The 23,330-nt window shown below is 51.8% G+C and overlaps 5 protein-coding genes across 5 annotated transcripts; 4 read left to right on the plus strand and 1 right to left on the minus strand.

The window, feature by feature from the left end:
* The first annotated feature begins 64 nt into the window (after positions 1 to 64).
* On the plus strand, positions 65 to 1,496 carry TGME49_223685 (hypothetical protein). Its single transcript, XM_018780012.1, has 2 exons — positions 65 to 599; positions 1,174 to 1,496. Exons 1-2 carry the CDS (start codon positions 153 to 155, stop codon positions 1,198 to 1,200), a joined length of 474 nt encoding a protein of 157 aa, XP_018635906.1. The 5' UTR covers positions 65 to 152; the 3' UTR covers positions 1,201 to 1,496.
* Positions 95 to 5,968, minus strand: TGME49_223680 (ubiquitin family protein). Its single transcript, XM_002366013.2, has 8 exons — positions 5,170 to 5,968; positions 4,523 to 4,681; positions 4,270 to 4,368; positions 3,618 to 3,835; positions 3,317 to 3,385; positions 2,954 to 3,032; positions 2,265 to 2,556; positions 95 to 2,021 (listed from the first exon to the last, which is right to left on the minus strand). The coding sequence occupies exons 1-8, from the start codon at positions 5,315 to 5,317 to the stop codon at positions 1,886 to 1,888; spliced, it is 1,200 nt and encodes a 399-aa protein (XP_002366054.1). The 5' UTR covers positions 5,318 to 5,968; the 3' UTR covers positions 95 to 1,885.
* A 162-nt stretch (positions 5,969 to 6,130) lies between these two features.
* On the plus strand, positions 6,131 to 9,019 carry TGME49_223672 (3'(2'),5'-bisphosphate nucleotidase). The gene is made up of 6 exons (XM_018780011.1): positions 6,131 to 6,958; positions 7,172 to 7,319; positions 7,477 to 7,601; positions 7,801 to 7,949; positions 8,068 to 8,197; positions 8,302 to 9,019. Exons 1-6 carry the CDS (start codon positions 6,728 to 6,730, stop codon positions 8,551 to 8,553), a joined length of 1,035 nt encoding a protein of 344 aa, XP_018635905.1. The 5' UTR covers positions 6,131 to 6,727; the 3' UTR covers positions 8,554 to 9,019.
* Positions 9,020 to 9,529: 510 nt separating this feature from the next.
* TGME49_223668 (LYAR-type C2HC zinc finger protein) lies at positions 9,530 to 11,772 on the plus strand (the record flags this gene model as incomplete). The annotated part of the gene is made up of 6 exons (XM_018780010.1): positions 9,530 to 9,566; positions 10,053 to 10,108; positions 10,228 to 10,366; positions 10,523 to 10,800; positions 11,035 to 11,127; positions 11,338 to 11,772. The coding sequence occupies 6 exons, from the start codon at positions 9,530 to 9,532 to the stop codon at positions 11,392 to 11,394; spliced, it is 660 nt and encodes a 219-aa protein (XP_018635904.1). The 3' UTR covers positions 11,395 to 11,772.
* A 1,640-nt stretch (positions 11,773 to 13,412) lies between these two features.
* On the plus strand, positions 13,413 to 23,156 carry TGME49_223660 (50S ribosomal protein L4, putative). The gene is made up of 11 exons (XM_002366011.2): positions 13,413 to 15,295; positions 16,307 to 16,359; positions 16,881 to 17,091; positions 18,071 to 18,199; positions 19,044 to 19,153; positions 19,608 to 19,832; positions 20,270 to 20,329; positions 21,033 to 21,131; positions 21,676 to 21,741; positions 22,106 to 22,181; positions 22,634 to 23,156. Exons 1-11 carry the CDS (start codon positions 14,125 to 14,127, stop codon positions 22,840 to 22,842), a joined length of 2,409 nt encoding a protein of 802 aa, XP_002366052.2. The 5' UTR covers positions 13,413 to 14,124; the 3' UTR covers positions 22,843 to 23,156.
* Positions 23,157 to 23,330: the final 174 nt, after the last annotated feature.

Consider the following 23,330-nt stretch of genomic DNA (forward strand, 5'->3'; position numbering starts at 1 on the left):
GCTTGGAGCAACTCTTCAACCTTTCATTGCATGCATAATGCATGGAGCAGTGACTACAATAACGAGATGTGCTCATACTTTTCTGTGTTTGAGCACATTTTCCCCACTTCGTTTGGTTCTTACTACCTTTTTGAGCATATGCTAATGTATCGATGTCGAATAAATCTTTGTCAACAGCGAGGGGGAGAGATGGAGGCACAAAACATGTGGGAGCTTCTCCGTCTCACTCCTCAGAGGCGGTGAAGCAAAACAAGAAGGGCTCCGCATGCGCCAGTCTCCCGGGGAAACGTAGAGAAAAAGATAGCGCTTCCACTGACGAAGCTAGAGCTGCATCGATGAAAAAACTCGTTGAGGCATATATGGAGAAGAAGTTCTTGTCGAAGTTTGCCCCGAAGAGGACTAAAACTGCACGGATGCGTTGCACGAAGAGCCAGCAGCATGAACGGCACCGCCAACAACTCAAGATCAGGCAGAGGAAAGCTGGAACACGTGATTCATTGAACAGTTCTGGAGATGATCCATCTCGTGTACAGGGAGCAGGTTGCTGTCCCGGCAAGGGACAAATGAATCAGCGACATGTTCACCAAGTCTGCAGCGCGGTAAGCTGTGGAGCGATATAGGAGGTGGCGTAATCGGACCATATTGGGTTGACGCTGAACGCAACGTGGTAATCAGTTGTGGCAAAAAGAGCTCCCGTTCGGGTGGCATACTAATGGGCGGATGTTTTTGCGATCCGTTCTTCCGGAGGGGCAATGTGGAATCTTCTACGGGGCGAGTGACGTGCATCGAGTATGCTTTGCAGTGTATATTCGCGCCGCGGTTCACCATCAGACTGCCAACCTTTGTTGTGGCCGACACTGACACCTTTATATTTCCTTCTTCTGTCTAGATATATTCGCGGCGAGTGGACGAATCTGATGGGTTAGCTTTGTGCACGGTTTGCGATGGTTTCTTTGCGCATGCGGTGGTTTTGACATCGCGAAATGACGACAGTGCACCTGGTTGCCACTACTTTGTATAGTCAGTTCACCGTCGACACGGATCACGATTGTTTCGACGTGCGACACTAGCTCGCAAGGTCGCAATGCTGCTTGTCGAGTTTATCTTTAATGCCCAGGGCATGATATAACCATGGCAGGTGCTTTTGTGTGTTTTGCGACTCTGGCACAACAGGCCCTCGCCGAACTGCGTTTTTTTTAAGACATCGTTCTTGGATTAGGTTCAAGGGCATCGAGCTAAACGTCATCACCTGAAGATCGCCGCCGCCCTTGAGAACATTTTATGAGAGGTGAATCATCCCCCTTACTGTGTGTTGGTCTGCGACTTCATACCGTCCGGTTGTGAATTTTTAACGGATCAACTAGACGTAAACTGCAAGTAAACGGACATTTCTGCGCGATCCGTCTGATCGACTGGAGGGATGTGTCCTTTAATGCACTCATGTGCCACTCGTATGAATCCTCTGGTTTCTGCCGGCGTTTCTTGAAAGGTCAATCTCCTCCCACAGTCCACGGCTTTTTTCAACCAAGAGTCGGGCAGTCTTCCACAAAACCTTTCAGTGATTACTCCTCACTGTTGAATACCTTCGTTTGCATGTCTTGGCTGACATAAACAGGACACAGCTCATTATTTTCACTGGCGGTACTGTTGGTCTCGAACAATCAATTCGCTCGTGTGTACACCAGCCAACCCCAAGCGTGTTTCAGACTGCATCCAAACCCCCGATATTGCTACAAGAACCGCCAGTATCGACACAACGAAACACAGAAATACAGCGCAATACAGCCTTTGGTTTGTACCAGTCCAAGCACACCCAAGGGTAACAACGTCGGCGCTTGGAAGGTGATATGGATAGTACCGATCCGCACGGTATGATGCAGCTTCCCTAGTTGCCAATTCCCCGCTCTAGCAGGCGACTAATGGCAGCATTCACGTCTCCGCCTGTCTCCTGCAGTGCCTGGATATTTGCGTCCCTGTCAATAAAACCCATTTCTCTGAGGGACTCGAGCTGCCGGGCAAACCTGAAAAGAAGAAAGGAAAATCAAGCAGCAACAAACACGCTCGCCTTCGCTCCCTAGCCCCATCCCGTCACATGGTCCTTCACCACCGTTCAAACGCTGGGACGTGCTCTGCGTTGCTCTTTCCGCTCATGTCACCACTGAAACTGGATCCCAGGGCTACAAAGCAGTAGAGTAATAAAGGAATGCCACGCCGAGACTCTCGTCTATGGATATCGTTCCTGGTGCTCGTCGACAGGTTCTCACCGTTCCTCCGGCGGTCGTGTGTCTGCGGCAGGGTTACCCGGCATGCTCCCGAAACTCCCCATGCTTCCAAATCCTCCCATGAATGGATTGGCGCCTGGCATTCCCCCAGAAACTCCGCCATTGCCAAAGACGTTCATCATCTGGCTCATGAGTTCGGGGTTCTGTTGAAGCATCTGCTGTGCCTGTTGCATCATCGACATTAAATCGGGCTGTCCTGCACCACCTGTTGCTCCAGGCACCCCTCCCAATCCAGCACCTAATCCTGCACCCGGGGTCGCAGTGGCACCTGCACCTGGACAGGTGCACAAGAGCACGCGCATACAAGAGACACACCACAGTAACTACGCCAAACCCATCAGTGGTCATTTGTGTCTGTAGTCAGCTTCTGTTCGCCTGCCGTTATTCGTGCCGCCTAGGCACAGTCTAGAGGCGAATGGCATCACTAGTTTGCCAGCGACATAACCTCGACTCGTAGTTCCTTCTTTGCTGGGCCCGGCAGATGCCAAGGCGTTCGCATGAAACCCTGCATATAGGTGCTGGAAAGTAAACCGCTCGTCCGTCCACAGTTGTACTGCGAGACCTTTGAACTGAAGAGTCAGGTTGACTGCTAACAGAACGAAGCAATCCCGTTGACTGTGCACACCTATTCGGCAAGCTATAAGAATAGAAAACGATCTAGAAGTCCACACCTGATGAGCCGTCGCCTTGAGCAGTGCTCTGCTGCGCACGCTGCATGTTTTGCATCGCCTGTTGCATTTGAAGGGACGCCTAAATTCAACAAAAACGAAATGCATCAGAACTCTAGCGTAACGGCGATGAAAAGTCGCGTACCGTATGGCATGCAATCCACAGAATCATCGTGCTGAGGCACGCTGCAGGTGAATCGGCGAAATCTGCGCCTTGCCGGGTTACTTGCGTGTCGCTTCTGCTGTATTTACCACTTTAGCGTGTCTCTCTGTCCGACTGTACGGTGGCAGGCCACAACGCCAGCCAATTTGCGGTGTGTCGCTTGCGTGGCGACCGTGTCCGCCTCTGTTTCGCATCACACTCACCTGCATCATCTGGGGATTGAGGAACGTTCGCAGCAGCTCAGGATTGTCCAAGACGTTTTGCATCATCGGCTGAGAGTGAACAGAGACAACCCATCAAGGCAAAGCCTCGGACGATAAAAACAGGTGCCACAGCGTATTTCGAGTTTGTCACCGACACAAAAGCACACGCCTCTGCGTTTGAAATGCAACCTGCCCCGCTACACGTCTACGAACCACGCGCTGGTCCAAAGCGGTGCTACCTGTGAGAATCATGTTTCGTCAACACGGAAGACCAACCCTCCGAAGAAACTGCGTTGCTTACCATCATCTGTCGCAGCATGGGATTGCTTTCCATCATCGTTCGCAACATCTGGGGGTTCTGAGACAGGTTCTGCATGGTTTGCTGCAACAGAGGGCTCTGCATCAACTGCATAAGAGTGTCTGGATTCATGTCCGGTGGCAGCCCAGGCATTCCAGGCATCCCTGATGTGCTGTCCTGTGCGCCTGGCATTCCGGTTCCAGGCATGCCTGCACCCATACCTGGCACAAAAACAATATACACACGACAGGAAAAAACGCAAGACACGCACTCAATGTTGCAAGAGCAGACTGTTAGTCGACGTTTATCACGTTTGGTAAAAGGCAAGTCTCGAACCCTCAATCCAAAGGCCCTTTCAACGGGGCATGCGGTTCTCCGATCGCGAAGATCGAAGCGAAGTGACTTTCCACGGCAAGCAGCAGAGAAGCCGCCACGAAGAAAAGCATCAGAAGAATTGATGCACGCTGCCTGCCTTGTTCCCTGCAATTCGGTACGTGGAAGTCGTCATACGGCGCCGTACCACCGTTCCCAACTCTGCTTCATCAATGTGTTTCAGGCTAGTTCACACGTTCGTTTTCACATGCTGTTCATCTGGAAGCGGGAAGACGGAATCGTTATCGAGTGCCAGGTAGCCCTGGACAAGAAATTGGCGTACCTCCTCGCATAAACATCTGCAAGAAAGGGTCCGCAGTCGGGTTCGGAAGAGGGGGCGCCGAGGCAGCAGCGCTGGTGTTGGTGCTTGATGTCCGAGCAGCTGTACAGAACACACAAGGGAGATGCTCGAAAGCGAATTTGCCGCTTTATTCCATTCTGCAAGACCAACCGCAAATGCTAAAGGCAGCTACTCTTAACATTGGATCCAATCAAGACAGATGAGGCCGGAGAAGCACTCGGCGTGTCGTTCGTACCAGACGAATCGGAACTGGGTTGCGAGGCAGAAGAGGATCCGCCAGCTGGCGCATTGTTGGATGAAGCCGCAACTGCGGCTGCGCTCTTCACCAAGTGAATGATGTGTCCGTCTTGGACATCATGTGTAGAAATTAAGTCGGCGTCCTTAAGGATCCGTCCTAACAGTCCACAAACGCACGGAAAAAACAGTTCGAGTCCTGGTCGTGGTCAGCACGCCTTAGGCGGAATACTTCGTCGAGCAATCTCCGAAGCCATTTCACAATCAGACGTGTCCAAAATACCGTCTTCGATATCATTTACGGAACCCTGTGCACACCCCTCCCTGTGCGGGTCTGAACCTGCCACCTCGGACCCTTGTTCTGGGCTATTCCAAAACAGCCGGGTGTTATGTGTTCCCTTCGCACATGTGGGAGAGTTGAGTGCATCTCGTACGGTTTGTAATGCTTAGGAAATAGTATATCGCAAATGTGACCATTTCTGGCTTATCCTGCCCGAAAAACACTACGTAGCGTAACGGAACAACACCCTCTGCTGCTGACTGAAGCATAGCTTGTTGGCGGATCCGGAACGACAGTAGGTATGTCATGACTGAGTCGTGGGAAGCATTGCGAACTCGGTTTTCTCAAGTCAAGCACAGTTCTCTAACCTTTGTAGATGAGACGTTGAGCCTGGACCGGAATTTCAGTTTGAGTAGCGCATTTCTCCTTGACCTGCTTGACAGTCCACTCAGGTTCCAGTTCGAGAACAAACTGGCTCCCCCCGGAGACCTTGAACGTCACTTTTGCGGGCGGCATAATGGAAAAAGGACGAACGAAACGTCTTTCGTAGTGATGGGCAGACTACGGGTTAACAGTGACCGGATTCAGTCGGGGTTCCTCAGAGTCGGCCGCAGAAAACCGTGGAGGCAAGCACTGAAGGAGTCCCCTATTGTCACCGGAAAAATGTGGTGCGGATAACACAGCAAGTTCTTAAAGAGGTTTGTTTCTGGACAAATGCCACAGTTGATTTCAGGCAAACTGCCCCCCGCAAAACCGCAGGCAAAAGCAGTACGCAACAGCGTCCTTCAGAACCACCCCAACTTGGGTTCCGGGAGTGGAGAAACTCGCTCAATTTCTAGGACTCTGTGGCAGCGTTTTAAGACAAGAACATATTCTGCCCACGCACGAGTAGATGGCTGAGAAAAGCATGTGTCAATTCGAAACGAAACGCAATTGGCATCAGTGGACTACGAGAAAAAAAATCGCACGGCGCCTCCACCGTTTTCCGCAACTTGTTCGGTCTGGGCGTAGTTCCGCAGCTCACAGTTCGTTGCGGTCTTTCCCAAACTCCCAGACAGGACTCTAGAGGGAGGACTTGATAAGGTTCCCGCGCAAGGACAACACAGAGGTCGACGGTTACTCGTGATTCACGCAGAAACTTTGCTGAAACAGAATCTTAGCTATTATGTGCGTCGGCTGCCCAACCCAAAGTCAACAAGGTGCAGGGGGAAGAAACGGGGGGGGGGAGAGCAGCTGATGCCACGTTGTTTCACGTCTTCTGGACCCTCGAATATAGGTCCCAGTCCGTCTGTCTCATAAGCGACGTTAGTTTCGGAGGCTGAAATGTCACGAAATGTTGCCCGGAAACCTTCCTCCATTCAGTGTATCTTCGGCTTTTTGCGGCTGCGTCGTTTTTCGACTTCCGACACCGCCAGCACACTTCACTGTGAGTGTCCCTGACACACGCTTGTGCACGCTGGCGGAGACTGGGTGGAGATTCCATAGACTGTCACGAAATCGAGGAGGCTTAATGGAAGACCCGCCTGTGGTCCGCGAACCTTTTGTAGGGAGTCTGGTCAGCCAAAAGAGTGATTGTCTCACTTTGGCAAGCACCACCCGAGTCTTCAAAAAGTGCCGTCGAGCCATTAGCACTGATTGCCGGGCACACGGGAGACAGCGGAAATACCCGGGCACAAAAAGTGTCTCGATTCCTGGTGGCTAGGCGTACGAACCTCTGGTAGACGACCCGATGGTAACTGGGTCAGAAAAAGTCAAAAGACCGATTCAGCGTGTCACTGTGTGGCGTCCTGAAGGGAAGTAGAGCGCTGGCCGTCTGGGGTGTCTCTGTGTCCTATTCGGGGTATCGCCTCGCTGCTGCTGGGACATTAAAGATTTTTGGATTTTTTTCGGGAGTCCTCACTCTTTGCCGCTACTTTTCCTGGCACCATGGCTTGCTGTGCATACCCTAGTATCTCAGATCAGCTCGATCTGCGCCCGCTGCATCCCGTTGTTCTCGAAGATATCAATGTGACAATTGACATCATCGACATCGTCAAACTTGCTTGTCAAGCTAGCCAGGCGGTCTTGGAGGTGTATAACACGTCAAGGGAAGACTGGGAAATCGAGTTTAAGCATGGCAAAGAGCCTCTCACAAGAGCTGATCTTGAAGCAAACCAGGTACAGCATGTGCCAAAAACAAACACGGTTTAGTTGAGCTGCCATCTAGGCGGGTCCCCGTCAGGCGCCTTCGCAGGCAACGGCCCCTTCTGCATGCCTTTCCCTGCTCGAATTTTCCCACGTTATGTTTCTGCGCTTGGGACAGATGAATGGTGTCTACCTGAGCAATGGAGAAGACCAAGCTGCTGACCGGGCGACTTCTTGGATGTGCAGGTCATTTGCACGGGACTTACGCGGCTCTATGGATCTGCCATTCCCATAGTCAGCGAGGAGAACACAAAGGCAAGCTGGAGCGAAAGAAGCCAGTATACATATTTCTGGCTCATCGATCCTCTTGATGGCACCAAAGAGTTCATCAAACGTAAGGCAGAGGAGATCTGACACCGTCGGGACATCTTGGAAGCTGCTCTCTAGTGGTCTCTGAACTCCACTCACGTTGCCGTCATGATAGCTGTCGACAGCATTTCCCGTTTATATGCCTAGGACAACTCAGTTTGCGTGGGGATGTGTCTGTATAGGTAATGGCCAGTTCACGGTCAATATTGGCTTGTGCCGAAGAGACGAGGCGATACTGGGCGTTGTGACCGTTCCCACTCAAGGACAGGCCTTCCTGGGTGCGGCAGGCATAGGGTCTTATAAATTGGTAAGATACAGGAGCGGACTGTTTTGTGTGTATGCAAGCCGATTTGTTGCAATGCTTGTCACATAAATATGCGGTAGGTGCTGTTTAGTCAACCTCCGGTGCACAACAGAAAATTCTAGGTCACTACCGCACTCCTTATTCAGTGGGGAACGGCGGATTGTATGAACGAGTCAACAGGGGTTCGTCTTGTGAGCAACAGGTTCCGGGTAAACCCCGTGAAAAGCTCCAGAGTTGCCCGTTCTTAATCGGTGACCCCGATCTAAAGGTCACGGCATCGTCTTCGCACAATTCGCCGGAAACCGTCGCTTTCATTGAAAAGCTGACGCGGCCACAAGTTGTCCAGTGCGGGTGAGTACATTTTTATCGAGGTGTAGCAATGCTGCGATATCCAAGTTTTACCGCCGGCCAGCGGCGTTTGAGGAGACGTTTGTGCTTCGCTCTTTTGGTATCACTGCAATTCTCTCAGATCGTCCTTGAAAATCTTGATGCTGGCTGAGGGGCGGGCTCACCTCTATCCTCGCTTCGCGTTGTGCTCGGAGTGGGACACCTGCGCCGCTCACGCAGTACTTAAATTCGCTGGCGGTGAAATATATCAGGTGAGCTGCAAAATCCATATCGAGACGGATCCGTGAGTTTTTTCTATCGAAGACAGACGCGCTCCCAAACTCGGTGTTTGTCTGTGCATCCCTTCTGAACGCAGGCTCGACAGGATGCTGACGGACTGCATGTGTCCACGGAACCTCTCCGGTATCATAAAGAAGATTTTTTGAATCCCTTCTTCGTAGCGGTTGGAAGCAGAGAGGCCAGCAAGTCTCTCTGGTCCCGGTTCTCGCGAGAGGCATCATACAACCCATCTGGAAGTGATGCCTCAAACAACCGTTTCAGCGTCAGCCCCGCCTTGAAGCACAGCTCTGTCGGCACTGTCACAGAGCCGAAGTCAACTTTTAGTTAACACCCTTCAAAGCACACCGATTATTCATAGCCAAGGTAGCTGTTGTCTGCTCAGAATGAATGGGGGAAAAAGAGCACAAACCAGACGAAAAAGCATTTTCTGCTGGGTATATCGGCTTTGCAGTTGCTGCGTATTGGTCTTTCCTTTCCCGAAGTTTTACGAACTCACGGAGCTGTGCGCACGCTTTATGGCTGATTGCATGGCATCCGCTGTCGGGCAAGTTGCGGCTCTGATGAGTTGAGGTTTTATCGTTTTCCTGTGTGGTACGAACCCCACTTCACTCTTACGAGGAGAGGTCTCCCACGGGGTCACGATTCAGAACTGTGTACTCAAATCAAACTGGGGGCAAAGCGCTTTTGATGTGGAACGCACTTCATGGCAATCGAAGGGGCGTTCGCTGACTGTATTCGTGGAATAACACTAGTTCATCTAGCTGTGAACGGAAACTACTTAACCTAAACCCGCAAAGAGTCAAACAGTGCAAACCGTACCAGGACTTACTCTGCGCCTCTAGTCAGCTTCTGACTAGTCACTCAGAGACTTCCGACTCTAGTGTCCTTCATCGTTGAAACGCTACGCCTAATACGACCCTGGTATCGCTGTAACAAGAGATGTTGTTGTTCATGGATTCTCCTGCCTCGTGTGTTATGCTGCAATTGTTGCCACCTCAATCAATATGACAAGACATGGAGGAATAGTGCTTGCACGTTGTCGCTTGCGCCAGCCTTTATTTATCCGGTTGAGACACAAGCAGTCGCCTGCAATGTAGTGCCTTGGGGTCGGCACCAGCAAGCTGCTATAATCTGATAAGATGTGTTGACGTGTTTTCGTGTGCATTTCTGTCACTTGTCTTGCGCATGTTTCTTTTAGCGGGATTTTAAAATCAAATTAGAAACACTGACACGCGCTTCCACGTTGGCATTCGAACCGTTCGGTGTTCCGTATTCCCTTTTTCTGCCGGAGACGCGGCCCAAGGATGTGTGACTTGACACCGTGGAGGTCTCACTCCGATGGTATGCATTCTGAAAACTGGCAAATTCAGGACAGGATGTCCTGCAGTGTTAGCCATCCTGGATGTCCGAAAACACCCCCAATATCGTATTATCTTCTTGTCCAACGCGCGACGCAAAGTCGTGCTGAAGAACGCAGAAGGCCATGGAGTAGCCCATGAAACGCGATTTAAGTCTTTATAACCTGGAGTGTAGGCGAGGCGCTTGGAGTCAACACCGGGGAACGGACCGCGTTCGCGAATGTGCCGGAGTGCCAATTATCTGTCAAAACATGTGGGGCCGTTTTTCGGCAGGTCCGAAGTAGCATGCGTCGATTCACGTGACTTTTCGTCGTTCTGTTGTATCTTTTGTTTTCGTGGTCTCCACGTGCGTGCCAGGACAAATTCTTTTCGTCGTTTCTTACCGTCTATATTGTTTCTATTCTCTGTTTCACCTGAGGTTGACAGCGACCGTCGTGGGATCCGAAATCCGACTTTCCCATTTGAGCAGTTCGCGCCAGGGGATACGTACGCGTTCCAAGCGTTCCAAGTAGCGTTTTGAAGAAGGTAATAATCGTAGTTGCAAAGGGCAATTCAACCCGCAACTTTTTGCTGAGGCAGAAACACTGGTATACGGTACGGCTCGACTTTCTTCGTAAATAATGGTGTCCTTCACGTGCGAACAGTGCCAGGAGGTACTGAAGAAGAATGCTGTCGCCAAGCATTACCAGAGCAGATGCAGCGGGGCCAACGCGTTCACCTGCATCGATTGCTTCAAGACCTTCGATCGACAAACCATCATTGGCCACACCAGCTGCACTACAGGTGAGTGTGATTGTTTCTACAGCGGGCAGGTTTCACCGACATGGTGGTATCCCGTAGATGCAAAGCCTGCCCTCAGCTGTACAATAGGCGTGCACCCGCAGGTAGAACAATCATCCTCAACTTGAACATTATGTGGGCGTGTGTGATGGTTTCAAGAGGAAGATAAGTGGCACGGCCAGTACGCGAAATCTCGCCGACAACCGAATAGAAGTTCTCCAGGTTCGCAGGCTGACCAATGCGAACGCAGCGCGAAGAAGCAGAAGACAGGAAACCATACCAGCGGTGCGAGGTCCAACGACAACAAAGTTTCCGTAAATTCTCAAAAACAGAAGGGAGATGTTCTCCAGTGGCAAGGAGACTGGACGTCTACCGTCGAACATATTCTGAAAAACCAACCAAAGCAATCCATGGCTTGGAAACCTCTTGCGGACAAGGTAACGAAATGCCACACTGCAGGTCTCTATTCTCATCATCAGAGTGGCTAGTTCCCGTAGGGTACTCCTGTTTTCTTTGGAAGAAATGCTTCATTCGTGACGCGGGGGCAATGACTTCCCGTTGTTTGCCGATGCCTAGTCAGTTTTTGTCTGGATGAGTTTCATCACTTTTAGAGCAGATTCTAAAGCGATTTTCATCGGAGGCAGGTGGTTGCAGCGTTTGTGCATGTGCAGGCAGTAGATCTTTATCTCGCTTCGAAAAAAAACAAAGTCCAGAAAGGGACTGTGGAGATCAAAGAGATGCTTGTCAACACCTGCCTGGCGGCCGTAAGTCCACTGTCTTAAGCAATCGAAGACGGGGCGGCAGTTTGTTGTTACCGCCTCGTTGCACCACGCTTTCTCTGCTTTCCAGCCTTCACCGAGATCCTGTTTCATACAGCACTCAGCCTTCGCTACCACCAGACGTACCTATAAACTCTCTCGGCGTCTCACGGCACTCTTCGCGTTCTTCACTTCTCTGTATGCGCTTGTTGGCAGATTCCTGAAAAACTTGTCAACGATAAGGATGAATTCGTCAGGCTCTCCCACTCCTAGAGTTGCGTGGAGCACTATTTCAGACTTTCGGCGCTACGACTGCATCCCATGATGGCGCATAAAAGGGACTGAGAAGGGATTCTAGAGTGATGCGTGTAGCTGTGTGGAGTACAGTTGCCACTGCAACTAAGAAACGAAATCTATAAGGTGATTCATGATCTAGAGTACACCGGTAAACTACACGGTGTCCCTGGAATAAAATGGATTCGGTAGTGCTGCATCTTAATGCATACCGAGAAGACTTGCGTTTCTCTTTTCTACAAACGCCCCGCGAAATGGAATACTCACATACTAGTGTGAACATACAAACGTTTCAAATTCGTTCTCCCCTGTCGCATGCTTAAGACGTCGGATGCGTTCTTCGAAAGGGACTCCCAGATGGACAGGAATGAGCCTCGTTGCGACAGATTGTGTGTGGCGTTGCCCGGCTCCCAACGCTGTAGCACTCACTCGCACTCGTGCCATAGAATGCAAAGAAGATGTGAGAATCAAGACTTTCGATATTCTCACAGGAATGTCAGAACATTTGCAGAAGAAACCGTCGAATGTCGCTCTTTCGGACTACCCCAACTGCTTGGCATGTCCTGCCACCCTCACTGTAAGTACCCCATATGGGAAGAGTCGTCTGAGATATCGAACTCTACGATCAGTACCATGGTATTGGTAAATTCGTGGAGGAGAGGGGCTGAACTGGAAATATGCATTCGATGACTCTACGTAGGAATGCAGTGTCAGGATCAACACCGCATCGCATACACCAGAGATTGGACAGGAGAGGGAGAGATAAGAGGCGAAGAACTGCAACGATTTCTGCTTCATTAACGTCTTGGCCTTGAGGTTGCTCTCGAGTACTAGCGGAGCATACAAGTCGGGATGTCATAATCAAGCAACGGAACAGTGTTGAGAAACAGGCGCTTCCACACGCACGTTCTAGGCATATTACATGGATTACTGTTGTCCATCGTTTTACCGGCGAGAGAAATCTGCTGTGTTTATTCCGAGGCGAACAGTGCCATCATACTGTAAATGGTAGTCTTTGGGCCACGACACTCCGTAGGGAGCTTGACAGAGTCCCCTTTTGTTCGGATCCATCGGTCTAGCACACACTCGATCCCTTGATGTATTTATTCATTGCGGTCACCATTCTGGATCTCGAATAGGGTGCCGCGTTTTAAAAGTTCGGGCAGTAGGACTCGCTTCTTAAATACGGAATTTCGAGCTGACACGGCTTCGACTGGGATATAGCGCGCATTTCCACTTACTCCTGAAATCAAGGCTGAAGCTGCCTTCTGCAATTCATTGAAAGGCCGGCACGTTCACCACTACTATAGGGTGGCACACGCTGATGAGAGAAGGGCAAGACTACGCAGACTCCCAGGGTATGCGAGTTCCGGTCGAGGGTGGCTCTTGTCGCTGTAGATATGTGTACGTTTCAAGAACCTGTGGACAGAGGAAATACTCAAAGTGTCTTTTGTTTCTCCTTTGCCCAGCCGTGATTCAATGACGTGTTGGTGATGACCCGTCTGAGTGCAGACATTGAAAGACCAACACATGAGTGGCGGAAAGGAGAACTTTTACGCTGCTCAGCATATGTGTAAAGCCACAATGAAATCAAGGGTTGGATATCTAGCTCACGGAATCGATGATCTATTCATCTTCTATCTCTCTGGATTGTTTGACGTACCCAGCATCGTGGCAGGCCTGCGCGGCCTCAGTGTAGAACTGTGATACTTGCCAGACGCCAACAGAGACACGTTGAAGCACCTGCGAAGTGTTTTTTCTTTTTTCCAGGAACTTTGTTGGCACCAATGATCTCTTTCCTTCCTTTTCTTCCTGCGTGTGTCGTATTCTCGTCGCCGTCGTAGGCTGCGGCCAGCCAGGATTGCCTGGGTGCGGCCCGCGCATGCAGTCTCCCAGCTGCATGCAACGCATGGCGATATCGCGTTGGGGGGGGTTTTCGAAGTGTGTTTGCTGTTTCCGCCAAATCTGGCGCATGTTCACCTCTCTTTATGCTCCCAGTTTAGGCTTGCACGGCCAAAACTGCCATAACTGCGTAGCGTCGTGCCGGACGATTCTGCCGTGTCTCTGGCTTGCGAACTCTATGGTCCTCCATTTACTGCCGTTTCCATGGCGCCACTTGATCAGGCCTCGCCATTCTCTGTGGCCTTCCTCTCTCTTAATCAATCACGAGAAACTCTTCAGCAGCCGTTGTCGTGTCCATAAAAACTGACTTTGACGCTTTTTGCACGCTTGCACAGGAGTTTCTTTGTAAGGTGTGCCGGCGGACTGCGTGTTGCTGATCTCGCTCTGCAGAAAAGTTCGCCTTTGTGCCGTCTTATGTTGTCAGCTCTGCAGCACTCAGGGGACTTATTCCCCACTTTTTCCCTTCGCGTTTTGCCGCCTTGCTTGTCCTCTCTCCAGTTTACACCCTGACTTTCCTCGACGATGCGGGGTCGCGTCTCTCCTCTGAGAGGCCTTTGACTCCGCTATAATAAACCAGGCCGGGACTTGTCGCTTGAACCAGAATTTCCGAACTATGTATCCTCTCCACGAACGACTTTGTGTATCGACATGCATATGCATAGATTGCGTTTGGCGAGCTGAATATGGTTGTGTGGGTAACGCGGCGTTTGTTTGATTCTTTTGTCGAGTCGCGAGGGCTCTCACGTCAGCCTTTCGTCCAAAGAGCTTTCGCGGAAAACCTCCGAGTCGTGGTCCAGCTCCAAAACCATGGTTGCTTTGGCATTTCCTTCGACTCCGTCCGGCATGGCGGAGGCAGCACGAAGGTGGTATCCCCTCCGTCGTGTGAGCTGCTGGTCTGAGCGTCTGAGAGCGTCAAGGTTCCCTGGTTGTTCTTCTCTTCACACATCGCGACGCCTGTCAACAGCCCGCCTCTCTCGGTCTCTTCTTTCTGCACACTCTTCATCAAAGCCTGTCTCGTGCCCAGATGAAACGCTCCCTTCGCTGCTCGCCGGCCCCCGGCCCTCGCGACGGGAGACTGAACTTCTTCGCTCCGGGATTTCCCCCCCTTCTCCGCATGCAACGCCTCTGCCTTCGTCCTCTTCCCGTCACACGTCTTCTCCTGTTCAGCTCCTCCCCCGCCGCCTCCACTGTTTCTCCGCCAGGAAGGGAACTCCGACGAAGCGGTCGGGAGAGTGTGGAACCCCGCTGGCTTGCGACGACCAGCGCATGCGCTGTGGATCTTCCTGTCACTCTAGCGAGAACTCAAAGAAGGCACAATGGAGTACTTCTTTGAGCCGCATGAAGCTCGCCCACTACCCCCCGTCTGCCTGGACGGGTGCGCCTCTAAGCTCGTCGCCTCTCCCCGTCGTCCACCGATTTCTACGCTGTGCACCGGCGTCCCCTTCCGCGACTTCGTCTGCACCCCTGAACGCGTCTCTCGGTTCTGTCCAATCCCCGTTTTTGCCTTCTTCTCCATTTCCGTTCCCTCTTTCTCTGCACGACCTTCCCTGGGCGCGGGCGGCTCAGAGACCAGCCAGCGTCCTGTCTCGGCCTCGATGCGCCGCCGTCACGAGACTCTCTGAAGACCCCCAGGTCACCTGCGAAGACGACAGCATAGTCTCCTTCTCAGGCGCTCTCCCCCTCCAGCCTTCCTTCACGCCCTCTGTCGCCTTCCCTGCCCACAAGCCTGTGCCGCTCAACTCGCCTCTCTCCCCGAGCGTGCATGCAGCGCCACAAGTGCGTCGGCCTGGCAGCGTCGTGCGCATGAATGAGGTGATTCGCCACTGGTGGTCCGTCCCCGCTGTCGGCTTCAATAGCGTCCTTGAGGTCCCCATTTATCGCTTCGAGGTCTTTCAAAGGCGAGCCGAAGAGGCGGGAGAAGGCGAAGCGTCGATAGCGGAAGAGGGCGACCATCCGGAGGAAGAAGAGGGATGCGTAGGTACGTTTCTTGACTCCACTCTGCGTCGGACGGCAGCCAGTTTACGGCCCAACGCTCGCGAGGGTACACTCTGGACCTTGCGATTATCTTCAACATTGCGTCTTCCACACATCGAACAGAAAAGAACGTCTGCTACCAAGGCCCCCAATTGTGACTGCAGTTAGGGGGGACACAGAAAACCAGTTTTTCGTTGTCTGGCGGCACCGGACGCAGCAGCGGCGCACATGCAGACTCAGAGTTACAGTGGAACATAAGAGCGGGGATCGGAGGCTCTGTTACTTGGAGACTGAGCCGCTTTTTCAGAGCTCGGCTTTTACATGGAGTTCTATAAATGACATGGTATTCGCATGTCGACTTGAACTTTAGCTGTCCTAGGAACACGCAGTCCGCCGACATAGACCTGTTTGACATTTACCTAACATAATAAAAACGCAGTCCTCCAACAAGGAGTTGCGTTGACCGTTAGCACCTACGGTCCTATACAATTCTCCGACATAGAGAATCGCTGGTTCGGTCTGGTATCCCGCTCCTCACTGTAGACTACGTGGATACAGATTCGTTCTCTTCTTTGCGACTCTCATTGCTACGACGGACTCCAGCCGCATCCGAGTACACGACGCAGCCGAAGATGCCCGAGAGAGATGAAAATCACAAAGGACAGAGGCGCCTGTTCCATCAACATCTGTTTATGTTGAGAAGGCACGCAGCCGTCGTCACTTGGAGGGGCAAACCGTTTCGAAGAAGGCGAGGTCCGTTTCTTTCTGTTGCGCGCTCGCGTGAAAAAGGCGACCGTGATCTGGCGGTTGTTCGTTCCGTCTGTCTGTTTTCCTAAAAAAAGCTAGCCAAGCCAGCTGCGCTGAAGAAACAGAACGCGCGGGTTCCCTTGGAAGCCCCAGCGATGTGCCTCTGGAGTCCTGAGCCTCTTGGGGCGTCCGTCAAGGTTGCGTTGCATGCGTCTCTGTGTCACTCCTTTTTTTTTTCTCGCTGTTTCGCCCATGTGTTTCTTGTCAGTTCTGCCAAACGACATTTTCGGCCTGCCCTTGCGACCAGACATTCTGTATCGAGTAAGCCCACAGACGCCTGTGTCTCAGAAGAATCGCAGGAATTTCTGCTTGCCTAGGGAAGCCTGTTTGTCGGCGTTCACTTCTCGAGTGTGTTGCCTCACGTTTCGTCGCTTGTGCATTCTTCGCTCGTTTTCTAGATCGGCTGGTACTGTTCTTTCAAACCGTTCACTAAGGGCATGAACAGACGCTAAACTTCCGCTTTAACCTGGATTGCTTGAGGGATGGTCAACTGAGTGACTCTTGAAACCACCAAGTGTTGCAGTGAAGTAAAAGCTTGAACTGTGTAGATGACACTGTGTTATAGTTCTACTGCAAATCACTGAGACCCCGGAGGCACGGTTTCAGTGGGCGATGCCTCTCCAGTTGTGTTCTCTCCTTGCCTCAGTCTCCATCGTTCGTCGGCCCTCTCTGGCACGCGTTTTCGGTTGGTTCCCCTCTGTGCTTTCTTTCTTCTTCAAGTTTTCTTGCCTTCTGGCTGCTGCATCCCTTACTCGCCTGCGTCGCTCGTCTCCGTTGTTCAGTGCTACTGGTTCTACCGGCGAGCCATCGCAGGGTGGACAGAGCGCATGCAGCTGTTCAAGTGGGAATGGCCTGGCAGCAAGAGGAAGCTGCGAACTCAGCAGCGTTCAGGCAGAGCGCGCATTGGCTGGCGAAAAGCTCCAGGGAAGTACGTTGGTGTGAAGGCACACCCGCTTCGCCCTCATGACCAACGCATCAAGATCAACAAACGTCGTAAGTGGTGCGGTCATAAGAAAACAGAGTCCAGCCGCGGTACCAAGAGAGTCTCAACCTTAAACTGTAATAACGTTGAGGAACTGGAAAGACATTGAGCGCCATGTGTTGATATGAAAACGGGACTCAGGGTCATCTTGGGTCGGCTTTGGCACAACGGTAAACTGTAGTACTTGCGTAGTAAGAAGATGCTGATGCTCGACATCACCACCCCAGTGAACTGCGAAAGGCAGCTTTTACAGTGGTGGATGTCCTTGTTCTACAACAGCAAGGTGATTCCACATCGGTTCTTTTTTCTCGTAAACTCGAAATCGACCGACCCCGTTCGTGCCAAAATCCGAGATCCGGACATCCTCGTGCATGCATACACCTACACCTCTATGCATGCATGTATGTATGTATGTATGTATGCATATATGTATACGCACATGTGTGTATATGTGTGGGGGCATGGGCCGTATGGGGATGCAGGCGTATGAGCTTGGCGACTGTAGCACCTGCTGTAGGATCGCGGAGTCTGTGTGTATCTGTAGAGGCGGCATTTCAAAGGATTATTCCCGGTCTTTTTTTCGGGTGTCAGTGCGTCTGGTAATGGGGTCTGGTCGCCGCGCAAGCTGCACTTGAAGGCCAGGGAGACGTTCTGGCTTGCCGGCTTTTCCGACTGAGAGTTTATTCATCTACCTTTTCCATTTCGTGTCTTTCTCTGTCTTTAGCTTGTCCATGCCTCACGGTCCTGCGTGTTTGAAAAACAGAGAAAGGTTGTGTCGTGTGTGCTTTGTAGTGGAAGCCCCAGTACTCGACAGCCGTATTCTGCTGGGTCTACATATCTTATCTTGTTTCCCAACTGGGACCTGGGGAAACGCTGACGGTGTTTAGACACCTTTTTTTGAAGTTGTTTTTTTCTATCGGTCGTAGTGACGCTTGTTCAGTGTCTTCCATTCGTGCTTGTCGCCTTGCTGGTCTTTCAACATTTTCGCAGTTCTCTGGCAAGGCCTGAAAATCATGCTTTCTGCCAAGTTCGCTCAAGGGCAAATCACCGTCGTTGACCACTTCAATCTTCAGTCTCACAAAACGAAACACTGTGTTCGGCATCTTCGACGTCTTCTCGGTAGGTGGGGAGGAACAACCTGGAAGAAGACAAATAGTCTTCCAATTCGTCGTCCGAACTCCCCAGAGAGAGTTTCTGAGTGACTCTCCGTCAGAGACGACATTCTCAGTGCGGTGGAACTGGTCAAACGAGCGTCGTAGCTAGGATACGGAATAGGACTCCGTTGACGGATTGATCGTCTTCGCATCGTCTGACGTTTCCTACGCGTCTTTTCTGCGTACATGTGCGTCGTTGGTTCGCGTCGGCGAGTCTTTGATTGCTTTTCTGGTGTATGGACTCTGCGATGAAAATCTGTGTCCAGGCGTGATTACTTCAAGTCACACACTGCATCTGAACTAGCGTTCCTACCTGACTTTCCTGGATATCGACGAAGTAATGAGCTCCTTCTGCGTTTCTCGGAGCCGCTTGCGCGGAATGCTTGCGTGGGCGACAGCTAATTCTAAATTTCAGGCTTCCCAGGGATAATTTGCGTTCACAAAAAGAGACACGAGTAACAACTGCTGCACAAGGCCAGAGTTCTTCGACGGAAGCTCGACAGATGTAGCAAGGCTGTTTGTTTCTCCTGTGCGGGGCGTCTAGCCGCTTCCAGCCGCTTTGCACACAGTGTCAGAGACGCACTGCATGCGCAGTGCAACACAATGCTGCGTCCGTTGCGGATGTTTTTGCTTGCGCCTGGCAGTGCGTGTCTGAGAACGCTCTTGCTTCAGTCCTGTCTCTTCCAGTACTCTGGGCAAAGTCTGGCGCCGTCTCTCCGCCTTTGAAGGCTGAGAATCTCTGACGAGCAGACAGACGAGCTGGGATGGCGGCGAGTGAGTGTGTGTGTCGATTCTTCTGTTTTCGCCAGGCCGGAAATGCCCGTCTGCCCTGTTGGTTCATGAGGGAACTACAGACGTGAACGATAATTTCCGCTACGCGACAGCTCACATTCTCGCCGTTCGTCGAGAAAATGTCGAGGTAAAAAAGCCGGGAGGCGTCTCCACGAACGCTTAATAAGACCAGGAGTCATCAGTGGCACGCATCAAGATTCGCAGCAAAGTATGCAAGCGGAGTGAAGACCTGCAACATGTTAACTCACTCGTCCAAGCAAACACAATCGGAGTTTCCTCGCGTCTCTTCGCGGTCGCGTGTACCTAACACAGAGGCAAACGCTTCCAGGCGGTGCATAGCGAAGGAGAGCGGTGGCCACTGGTGAAAGCAGAACCATCGTCTCACGGAGTCGACGGGGATTTCTTCTACACAAAGGAGCAGTTTCTCTCTTTGATCGAAGCCGAGCATGCAGTTTCCACGGATGGGAGAAGCGAGGGGCGGCATAAAGTCGTTCGCGTTGAGAGCTATGAATCGGATGTGTGTATGCAAGTCGTGTGGGCCGTTTACCCTGTCGTTGGGTGTCCTTCTGGGCTTGTTGCAGGGGATCAACGTCTACAATTTGTTGAAGTATCGACAACTGGTTATCACCGAGAAAGCTCTGCTGAAATTGATCTACAACATCCAGACGTACCCGGAGAAGCGCGGGTGGCTGCCGAAATATGCAACGCCGGATGGCAAGCCGGCGCCCGCCCCTGAAAAGGTCGAGGGATGGGACAGAGAGTGGCGGCAGATGAAAGAGAGAGAACGGAACGCCAAGTTCAGCAAAGTAGGTGACCCAGGAGCGAGTCTCGCGTTACATTTGCGTTCGTATTGCCGCTGTCAGACGCCCGTGGAACTCCTTTGGGAATCCCCTGCATGCGGTTGTGGCGTACCATCTGTTGCAAGTCTCAGTAGTCAAGACATGTTGGTCCCGTTAGGTCTCGCCCAAACAGCCGGCTCTTGGGTGTCTCATTAACACTCGGAAAGAACATTGTCGTATGCGTGTATCTTTAAATTGGATGCCTATTCAGTCTTCTACGTTCTATTCTGTCTCTGCTCGATTTGGGAAAAACCAATACAAACACACTCTGCCAACGCTCCGTAGCAAGTCAAAGGTTCGGCCGCGTCTCAGGGACCTCAGGCCTGCTGTCTGGACAGCGGTGAGTCTGCTGCGTGTGTGAATCGGAGGCGTTTCGGAGACTGTGTCTTCTTCCGCTTCTCCAGGCACTGCTTCGCGAACGCATTCTCAAGTGGAAATGGTCGGATGAAACCAAGGGAGCGATCGTAAGTCTGGCACTGTGTTGGCGCCTTTGCTTTCGCTTCCAAAGTGTCTCTTTCGCCGTTTTGTGCTCGATCCCGTTTTGCGAACCCCGCGGGACTGCTGAAGACAGCGACAAGTCGCGGCCGCCACTATCCTGCAACATGGAGGTTATTCCAGATCGACAGGTTTTCCGGATTACGGATATCTCACTTCCTAACAGCGAGAGAAACCTGCTGCTCACGTGGTAGACCGATCAGGACCATCGTACTGGGAGGATTACGGATTCCTCATGCGCTCCAGGCGCGCTGCAGCGTACCGATCTCTGTGTTGTCTTTGCGTTTTCCTGCAAGAGGTGGATGGAATGGTACATCGCGTGTCTTCGGTGAGGACAGACTTCGTTGATTTGTGACAGCTTCCACCATGCTTCTTGATGTGATTCGGGGTGAAGGCGGTGCTGTTTCAAATGGCTCAGGAGTGTCGTCAGAACGGATGCTGCTGTTAAAGCGCACTAGGCGGCCATCGACGTCGCGTTTTCATGTGAAGCCTTGAGTGAGGCAGACGTACACCTCCGGTTGCACCGCGAAACATGCGAGAGATCAGCAAATAGGTGATGGCTTGACTGTGTTTCGGCGTTCGGCGGCCTCCGGAAGATGTCAACCGGCGGATGCTTCCTTTTAACCTGTCTGTTTTTTCACTCCGTTTGTTTTGCCGAACTCGCTCCTTCAGAAAGTCCCTCGCGTCGATCCTTTCAAGGGCTTTCGCCTGGCGCGTTTCTCGCTGCACGAGCCGACGATGCCATGGGAGAAATTCGAGGAAAACTACGTGGTAGGTTTTGGATGTCTTCATTGTGGAACCCAAGGTGAATTCAGCGTCTCACAGCGTGTGAGTCTCCTGCCGCGAGTATGGAAATGGCAAACACGGATTCTGCAAGGGACATATGTCTGCATTCCGTTCGATTCCTGGAAGACGGAACGTCACGGCTTTTAAATCCTTCTTCTTATGAACGTGGCGGCTTCGCTGTAGCCTTCCAACGCTTACGCGAACGATAACGTTCACTGGAGTCTCGATGTATCGCCTTCGTCTGTCTTCTTTCTGCCGTCCGTGTAGCTCTCGTTATTTCCCTGTGCACACTCCGCAACGATTCTGGGTGCTTCTGAGAACGCCGAGGAATGGACAGGTCAGTCTGGCGTCGGGACTCTCCTGGTGTCGCATGCGGAGTGCCTGTGTTGGTTGTTGTTAGTGTTGTTAACCGTCACCCTCTCTGTCGCTTTCTTTCTTTCATCTTGCCGCACCTACGTTTGTCCCGTTTTTCGGTTCTCCTCTTGGTGCTGGTTCTGAAATCTGTGGCGCCGGCGGCTGCTTTTCACAGGACACCGATCCGCTGGAGGATGAAGAGGATGGAGACATGTTTGACGAGGCGCAAGCGCTCGGAGAAGTAAGGCAGAAAGGGGACATAGACATGTTTCAGTTGCCGGGAGGAGAAGTGTAAAAAGCCAAGACGCATCCTTGACCCGGTATCTCAGCGGCACACGCTCTCCACAGCGAGAGCGTCGACGACTTCTGAGGGTACACAGCGTCCACTGGCAGGGGAGGAGAATGCTGGCGAACACGATGGAAACCGGACTGTAGGTGAAAACGACATGTAACAAGGAAAGGGCTGCAGTGACTCCTGCGTGACGAACACCTCTGAAATCCTGGCGCGGGAGGAAGTGCCGTGTAAAGGATAGGCAAAGGGAAAAGGTCAAGAGTCAAAAGCAATGACATGCGGGTATTTTCTCTTCTGTGGCTTTTCGTTTTAGGAGACACAACGCCTGGAACGCTTAGACCATGAAGAGCTGTCAGATGCGGCGGCATACGATGATATGAGCCTGACAGGTAGGCTCTGGACGAAATTCACCTCTGTTTCTCCAGCAAAGTGTCAGGGTACTTTCACGTTGAGGCAAGCGGTGCAGGTGTGTTCTTCTGTGTGTGCTGTAACCGAAAGAGGAAGGCAACTCAAAAGAGCAACTGAACAAGGCGGGAAATTTGCCTTTGTCCGTTGTCGACTTCCACGGGTTTGTGTGTCGATGTCGCTGCCCCGACGGTTCGAGGACCTGCGTAGGCACCTTCACTTTTGTGAAATGGAGTGCTTAGACGAACTCCCGCATACTATGGTAGAAATCACGAGTTGTGCTCGATGTAAACAGATAGCTGGAATGTTCAGGAGAATAGGAAATTCTCAACGCCTTAACTGGTATGCAGGTTCGGCAGCGCGACTGTTGCTGACCTCGACAGTGGTGCATGCGCTTGCGTGCGTGTCACTGTGTGCCGGCGGATTTCTGGTGCAGACATGCCACTGACAGAGCGGATGCACAGACCGAAGCGGCTAGAAAACTTCAAGATGGAACCGACGGTGGAGAAACGAGACGGTAAAGAAGCCATCGCAGATGACGTGACTGGCGACGAGGAACTTACCGAAGGCATCGAAGAAAACGACCAAAGAAATGAAATTATGTTTCCGGTGGATAAATTCGTGCCGAGGAAGCCTCGAGAATAACATAAGGGAAACATGAAGTATTTCGCAGTTCATTTTTCGAGAGCTCCCGTGGTCGGCTTCACTCTCCATTGTTGTCACTTACTGCCAGACAGTGGGTACGATTGGAACGTTCGACGTGACCATTGCAAGGATTTCTTTTTCCATGGAAGGAGCGCCGGGTCCTCTTTGTGGGCCTTCCATTCCGGCTTATTTGACGACAAGAAATGAACATTTTTCGTCTGTGATATAGAGAAGTGTGCAGCCTGGTGATGTGTGAACCGGCCGGAAGAAATGCTTCACAATGAGACCAAATTTTGAGCCGAAATGTACGGTTGGAAAGATGCTAAGCACCCTCGTAACAGGGTGTTGTCCTCCATTTCTAGAGAAGCGAAAACTCTCGAAGTGTCGGCCCTTTTGGAGCTGCTCCTCACTACTGCCCAGCGAACACAGACAGTAGTAGTTTTACGAGCACAATGGAAATCACAGTATACTGGAATATGCACGTACTC

Source organism: Toxoplasma gondii, chromosome X (genome assembly GCF_000006565.2).
Source record: "Toxoplasma gondii ME49 chromosome X, whole genome shotgun sequence".
NCBI classification, from domain to species: Eukaryota; Apicomplexa; class Conoidasida; order Eucoccidiorida; family Sarcocystidae; genus Toxoplasma; species Toxoplasma gondii.

Excerpts from the sequence above, each read along its gene's own strand:
- TGME49_223685 (XM_018780012.1), top strand. The coding sequence starts at position 153 with ATGTCGAATAAATCTTTGTCAACAGCGAGGGGGAGAGATGGAGGCACA. Across the intron at positions 600-1,173 it reads TTCACCAAGTCTGCAGCGCG|GCCCTCGCCGAACTGCGTTT; the intron begins GTAAGCTGTGGA and ends CTGGCACAACAG.
- TGME49_223680 (XM_002366013.2), bottom strand. The coding sequence starts at position 5,317 with ATGCCGCCCGCAAAAGTGACGTTCAAGGTCTCCGGGGGGAGCCAGTTT. Across the intron at positions 3,386-3,617 it reads CCATGCTGCGACAGATGATG|CCGATGATGCAAAACGTCTT; the intron begins GTAAGCAACGCA and ends GTTCACTCTCAG. Across the intron at positions 2,022-2,264 it reads ACACGACCGCCGGAGGAACG|GTTTGCCCGGCAGCTCGAGT; the intron begins GTGAGAACCTGT and ends TCTTCTTTTCAG.
- TGME49_223672 (XM_018780011.1), top strand. The coding sequence starts at position 6,728 with ATGGCTTGCTGTGCATACCCTAGTATCTCAGATCAGCTCGATCTGCGC. Across the intron at positions 6,959-7,171 it reads CTGATCTTGAAGCAAACCAG|GTCATTTGCACGGGACTTAC; the intron begins GTACAGCATGTG and ends TTGGATGTGCAG. Across the intron at positions 7,320-7,476 it reads CACCAAAGAGTTCATCAAAC|GTAATGGCCAGTTCACGGTC; the intron begins GTAAGGCAGAGG and ends GTGTCTGTATAG.
- TGME49_223660 (XM_002366011.2), top strand. The coding sequence starts at position 14,125 with ATGGTTGCTTTGGCATTTCCTTCGACTCCGTCCGGCATGGCGGAGGCA. Across the intron at positions 15,296-16,306 it reads GGAAGAAGAGGGATGCGTAG|TTCTGCCAAACGACATTTTC; the intron begins GTACGTTTCTTG and ends GTTTCTTGTCAG. Across the intron at positions 16,360-16,880 it reads GACCAGACATTCTGTATCGA|TGCTACTGGTTCTACCGGCG; the intron begins GTAAGCCCACAG and ends TCCGTTGTTCAG.